Genomic DNA, 6,981 nt, shown 5'->3' on the forward strand with positions numbered 1-6,981 from the left:
TACCACGCAACTTCCTTCAAACACACTCACTTTTATGCTGGTGGCCAATTGAAATCATGTGTAGCACTGATAAAATAATCCATTAAAACATCCTGTCCTATACCAAACAGTACAAACTAATAATCTCTACAGTTTATCTGTACAATGGTGGGGTTGATATTATATTGATATTAATTGATATTGATATTAATAGCTTTGAAAACTTAATTCAATTGGGTATCCAGTTAAGGAAACAAAGTCATATAATGGTTCAAATTCACCATTTTTCTTTTTATATTTCTACACTGGCACATTTGCATCATACATCTTAATAACTGACTTTTTTAAAGTTCATTCAAAGCCTACATCTTTACATCTGTATTTCACCTATTTGATAAAAAGGAACAAGGTACTGTTTATTGCCATGCAATGTATATGCAAATGTACATGGAAAATTGTCAATAAATTATTGTTAACCTCTGATATTGTGAGGTTGTTGGTAGAAAAAAAGCTGTAGAGTGACTGTGGGGGTGGTGGAAAAAGGTCCCTGATGAGTCCCTATTTATTTCACAGACATCAAGCAAAGGATGCTATACAATGTCACCAAGTCTGTTTTAGTATTCTTCTATCTATTGTGAGGGGCAACTAAAAATAAAAGCATGTCTTTTGAAACCTCAACAAAGACGCATTATCAGAATCTGATGTTTTATTTTGTCTGTGACAGTTTTTTTAACATGAATATTAAATGCAGACAAAATAGGACGTTTGCATGGGTTCAGGTTGTCCCTGGGGCAGATTATGGCATCATGGTGAAAAACATGATCCATGTAATTCATGACTAACCGCAATATTTTGCCGTGAGGGGACCATGAAAACTCCCATGGAGAAAAAGAAAGGACAGAGAAAAGCAGGGAGACATCCCAATTAAGTGTTGGCATTGAAGAGTCTCGTAGTGAGGCTTTGCCACAGTCACAACACAACAGTGCTTTCATTCAGGTCACTGAATCCCATTACCATATCGATGGGGCAGGGTGGAGAGAGGAGAATGGGGCAATGTGTCAGATATACAGCTGTGATCTGCTTGCATGAAAGAAATATTATCTCTGCTGCCTTATTTTGTTCCACATCTGCTCTGGTCAGAACGTGACTGATTATTTTGGGACTTTATGAGAGGCATCCCCAGTGGGGGCGAAACCAACAAGAGCTACTGTCTCTGGCCCCCCACCTCCTGCTCTATCCTCCCTCTCTGAGGAGCACAGGGTGCTTCTTCAGTTTGGACAGTCCATAAAAGATCATCTCTGAGCTTTTATTCATAAACCACCAAATTAACCGCACAGTCTGCCCTCTATTTATTGATATGGTGGGGCAAGGCTTCATCACAGAGGCTATTGGAGCAAGGCAAGGCCCCGTTGCCATGGCACCTTGGTCTGCGCCTCACTGCAACCCAAGGCATGCCATTCTTTTCTTCAGACTGAAACGAGGCCCTTCTTCTGACTCGGGCCATTGTCAAGGGCACAAGTGGTCCTCAGAGGAAAGGGGATGGTGGAGAATGGGTGGGGTCAGGGTTCAAACGAAAGCCCCCCGTTGGCACTTTGTAATCAAATTTGTGGAGACACAAAACATGCACAGAGCCACGGTTTCCTCAAAATCGCTCTCTAAGGGGACTGAAATGAGGATATGCCTCTTGTCAGGAGCCCTCTATAACACACTGCTGCTATCTCCAGCCCTCACTTTGCTCCACACTCAGACTTGGAGCTGCTGTTTAACCTTCTGCTCCTGCACCAGCTGTTGTAAGCCTCACGCCAGCAACTGAAAAATTCCCCTCTCCAGACACCCTCTTCAAGCACTACACACTGAGAAGGACTTTCTCTTGGTAAGTCTCCCTCTTTGCTTATGGCACAGACAGAGATATTTGTGTCTTTAAAAGTCAGACATTTTAGAAATATTGATTATAGTGCTTTAATTGTTTTAGCAATTTCACGAGGTTGACTCATTATCTTGGTGATTTTTTAAAATCCCATTTATTACAGGGATTGTTAGAGAAGAAAACTGAAGCTAAGAACCTTGATTTGTGATGTGAGTTTAAAGCCAAGTTTGGATGCATTCACAGGTTTACTGTTTAAATTCATAGGTCACTTAAACTGCAGCAGATAACCAGAAGATAACCAGAGAACAGTCTGTTTGCGTCCACTCTGCTTGGGCAAAAAAAATTGTGTATACAGTCAATGAGTTGAATGATCTATAGTTCATTAAGAGATGCATTTTAAGTGTAGATGAGAGAAGTAATGCAATGTTTAGCTTAGGAAACTCCAGTCTGAGAAATCCAGCAAATAAGCAAAAATTCAGCTGTGATGCCTATGCTGTTTCAGATGGACAGGACATTCTTGTAATGCATAAACACCACAGAGTAGAGCGTGTGTCCACAGAAGGCTTTGCATAGCTGTGCAATGGAGTCACAGTCACAGGGTGGCTTTGGCTAATCTTTTGAAAGGTTGATCTTAAAAATCACAGTCACCCCTTTGTGTTTCCCTGTGGCTTTCCCTCGAGTGCTTACGCAGATTTGTTACAGACGGTGTTGAATAGAGATTGGGTCTCATTGACTATTGTGCCGCTTGGATTTAGACTGCACTAACTGCCTTCTTGCGTTCGCAGACACAGCTCACAACGGACCACGCTCCCTGCTCCATCCTCCCTAAATGGATGGATGCTTTTCTCGTGAGAGACTTGTAATCTGTGCACTCTGACAGTCAGAAGATTATGTGAGAAATGGCACTCCATTGAATTCCCAAAGCTCATAATGCTATGTCATACTGCTAACATGTGGAAAAGAGCCACCCTGCTGCATCTGGTTTGCTCCTCACTCTGTAAATGGCTTGCAGCAACCGAATTGGGAGATGTGACTGTGTTGTCATTGACAGATGAAGGTTCTGAACTCTTGACTAGAAGATTTCAGTTTCTTTGGCAAGCTGCCTTTCTGTGGTGTTGTTTCATAATGATTGTTTCATCTCAAAGCACAGTTTGTGCCTTGGATTGTGATCCTTTTGGAAAGAAGCACAAAGTTCTGTCCATAGGGGTTGACTGGGAGCGCCATGGTGGACGCCCACTTAATACATGAATTCTGAAATTGCCTTCTCACCCTTGCACAAGAACACATACTCAGGGGCACACCCCTTTGTATTTTTCTTTTATGCCTACAGGAATTTCATATCTTGTTTTAAGTCTTGCTAAAATAAGCCCCAAACCATTAATCAACACAGAAGGGAGTACTCATGGACAAGAATACATGAAGCAAAGGGACTAACTGAATAACTGTTGTCCAGTATTCTCACTGCACTGTAATGCTTGTGGGTTTTGAACAGAAAGATAGCACTGATAGAGGTTAATAGAAATTGCAAGGAAAAAACAGACATCCCTCTGAAACTAGACATAATAAAGTCTAACAAAGTCATAATAAAGTGTCGATCGTAGGGACCCAGGGACACAACTAACTGCCTTCTTGCAGTGTATCTCTCAAAATGGTCTTCATCAAACACATCTGTTGGGGAAGATTATTTATAGGATAACTGTTATTAGCTTGAGGGGTAGAAGTAATGCCACTTCAAAACCAACCAAACTGTTTGCCTATCTCATCAGAGCAGAGAAATCCATGAAGCACATTGCAAATTACATGGTGCAAGCAGAGCCCAGGAGACAGCTGGAACATCGTGAAAAAAGATAGTGAAGTGAAGGATCTCATAACAAGGTGTGGCTGTCTGACACAGTACTGCCCCTGACCAATCAGGGATATTCATCAGCTCTGGGGACATATGCACATTCCCCAGGGGCACTGACATCTCCTGTTACCCAAATACTCTTACTGTGGGCAAAGAGCCCAACTCCCTTGGTAGAACTCGGCACCATAATATTTACTACTACTCAGACATTACTGCGGTTTTAGTTAGACACACATTCACAGAGTTCTAATACCCTCCTTCCTTAAGAGGGTGATTCCTGTTTAACATGTGAAATACTTCTAAGTCAAAACAAGCTGGAGCACTAATGTGCATTTTTAAAGCATTTTTTAATTGTGGTACAGCTGTGATCCTAGAGGACAGAAAAATACACCCCTCTTTCAGTGTAAAGGTTAGATTAGTCTTTGGAGAAAGTACTGTTACATTCTTTTAGAAGTAGGAGTGCTGCTACTTTGTACAGCTGTCAAAATAGGCAGTCTTTGTGCGCTTTAGTCCTAATCTATGAACTTAGTTTTTTTTTTTACTCTTCTATAGACTATGAATTACAAATGCAAATGATGGTAAATGCCATGTGAGGAAAACATGAGGAAAAGGGATAGAGATAATCCATTTCAATGTGTTTCACATTGGTTGAACTTATAGCCAAGAAATATGCAGTATTTCATTCATAGGAGACCGACACATAACTAATTAGAGAATGTATAAATAGATGGTGAAAAAGAAATACACAGAGGATATCTTTGCTGAAAAAGCTGCAAGTCATTCATTTTAAATGAACCAGCAAGTATGGAAGTGTAAAAATATAAAAATGTATAAAATGAACATACAGTATGTGCCACCTGGATCAAATGGAATAATGCTTGATTTCGTTTTCATTATAGCTATAACGATGGACACCACCACAATGGAGGTCACCTCACTGTTCTCCAACCAATCTTCAGGGAGCTGTGGAGGGGAGACCACAGTAGAGAATGTGCTGTTTGGTGGGTATTACATCCTGGTCTTTTTCTTGGCCTTGAATGGGAATAGTTTGGCCTTGTGGATTTTTTCCCACCAGCATGGGATATCCTCCCCAGCCAATGTCTTCCTGTTGCACCTGGCTGTAGCTGACCTCTCATATGTGATCATCTTACCCCTGCGGGCCACGTACCACCTGACTGGGGGCCACTGGCCTTTTGGGGAAGTGCCTTGCAGAGTTGCTGGGTTCCTGTTCTACGTCAACATGTATGCTAGTCTATACTTCCTGGCTTGTGTGGCCGGTGACCGCTACCTCGCCGTGGTTCATGCAGTGCAGTCGTTGAAGGTCCGCCATGCCCGTTACGCCCACGCTGTCAGCTTTTCCTTATGGGCCTTGGTGGCCGTGTCCATGGCACCCCTGCTTGCAAGCCAGCAGACCTCTGAGGTGGATGGGATAACGGTGTGCCTGCAGCTGTACCGTGAAAAAGCCTCACGCCGGGCCCTCATCTCACTGGTGGTGGCCTTCACCCCACCCTTCCTGGCCACCCTGTCCTGCTACCTGCTAATCATCCACAGCCTGCGGAAAGGCTCACGGCTCGAGCCGGCACTAAAGCTTAAAGCTCTGCGCACCATTGGCCTGGTCCTGCTCATCTATGTGGTGTGCTTCCTGCCCTACCATGCTAGCCGGGCCATCTTCATCCTGGGCTACAGCCATCCTGACATCTCCTGCCAGACCAAGCGCAGTCTTATGCTGGCCAACCGGCTCACATCCTCCCTCACCTGTCTGAATGGAGCCCTGGATCCGCTGGTGTACCTCTTTGGGGCAGAGAAGTTCAGGGGCAGTCTGCAGAGGCTCCTATGCAGGGACAAATCGGGAGGCTCCAGTGCCACCAGTGGAGAGCTGAAGGGGACACGTGAGAGCTCTGTGAGCGCGCGGTCGGAGCTCTGAGGTTTTGTCACTGGCTGCCTCTAACAAGACCTGCTACATGTGCTGCCCATCTTCATTCTGTCCTTACAAATCAGAAAAAGGTTCAGGTGTCTCTATAAAACCATAACAAATAAGGAGGATCTCCCAACAAAAATGTACTTATTTTGATATGCTTTCCATTACTAACAGAAAGTGTGTGTGTGTGTGTGTGTGTGGTGTGTGTGTGTGTGTGTGTGTGTGTGTGTGTGTGTGTGTGTGTGAGAGAGAGAGAGAGAGAGAGAGAGAGAGGCCTTTCTTTACAGACAGACATAAAAGATACCATCTGTATCCTAGTCATTGTATGTACTGTTTTTGTTTATTTGTTTTGGATATGACAGGCTGGTGTTGCTGTCTGTCCTTTCAACCAAAACCAAGTGCCTGTGATGGTGGATTGAAGAGTAAGCACATCATTATCATGCCTTTATACATCGTAAAGGGAATTAGATGTTCCCCAACAAAATGAATATTTAGATATAGTCCAAATATTTAGATATAATTCAGCTTTATCATACTCTTTTTACTCTTTTACGCTTTACCTGCTTGTTTATTCCTATAAGCTTTAGTGCTCAATCATGGTGTGAATATTCATGCTGGGACAGAGGAACCCCGTACTATTCACTTTGAAATACCATTAACTTATTAAAGATGATTTTGCCATATAACTCTCCACTTACATATTATAATGCGTTGCTCCAGTCAAAACCATGGTGTATATACTTTTCAAACTATGTTTCTTTTCCATGACATTCAATTTTTTAACCTATTGAAATATTGAGACTTTTATCACATAACATTTAGTTTCCAATGCAAAAATGTACACATACTGGTACCAGGATATTTGCCTTTGCAGACTGCAATGCACATACTATGTGTCTTTTCCCTAGTGCAACCTTGTGCCAAGTCCAAATCTACCGTTACCTAAGAGTTCTGTGTGTTCTTACTTCTTTTGTGCCCATAGCCTTAAACATTTTATCACATTGCAAGTATAACTTATGGCCAAGATCAAGACCTGATATCAGATGCTTAAAGGAATTTTCAGAAAACATTATTTTCGCCTTGAGGGATGTCAACTCAAAATATTTCGTCTTCTCCTTTTGTATTATTTATTCAAGTTCCAGTGCTTTCTCTGGTGTATTGTAAATCATTAAACTGTGCTGAAAACAACCAACATGGCTCTGGCTGCATTTCTGCTTTCTTGGCACAATGTATGAGGGATTCAACAGAGGTGCTTTTGGTTGTGCTAAAATGCTAGGCTGCTCTAAATTTTAAATGATTGTGACAGAAATACATAAAATTAATGTTTGTCTAGGCCATACAATGTACACCAAAATACTGTGAGAGGCGTAA

General features: G+C 42.3%; 1 protein-coding gene across 1 annotated transcript; it reads left to right on the forward strand.

The window, feature by feature from the left end:
• The first annotated feature begins 1,644 nt into the window (after positions 1 to 1,644).
• On the forward strand, positions 1,645 to 5,767 carry gpr17 (G protein-coupled receptor 17). Its single transcript, XM_036522669.1, has 2 exons — positions 1,645 to 1,852; positions 4,592 to 5,767. Exon 2 carries the CDS (start codon positions 4,600 to 4,602, stop codon positions 5,614 to 5,616), a length of 1,017 nt encoding a protein of 338 aa, XP_036378562.1. The 5' UTR covers positions 1,645 to 1,852; positions 4,592 to 4,599; the 3' UTR covers positions 5,617 to 5,767.
• The last annotated feature ends 1,214 nt before the right edge of the window (positions 5,768 to 6,981 follow it).

Source organism: Megalops cyprinoides, chromosome 2 (assembly GCF_013368585.1).
Source record: "Megalops cyprinoides isolate fMegCyp1 chromosome 2, fMegCyp1.pri, whole genome shotgun sequence".
Classification (NCBI taxonomy): domain Eukaryota; kingdom Metazoa; phylum Chordata; class Actinopteri; order Elopiformes; family Megalopidae; genus Megalops; species Megalops cyprinoides.

Bases quoted from the DNA above. Each gene is read 5' to 3' on its own strand.
- gpr17 (XM_036522669.1), top strand. From the start codon at position 4,600: ATGGACACCACCACAATGGAGGTCACCTCACTGTTCTCCAACCAATCT.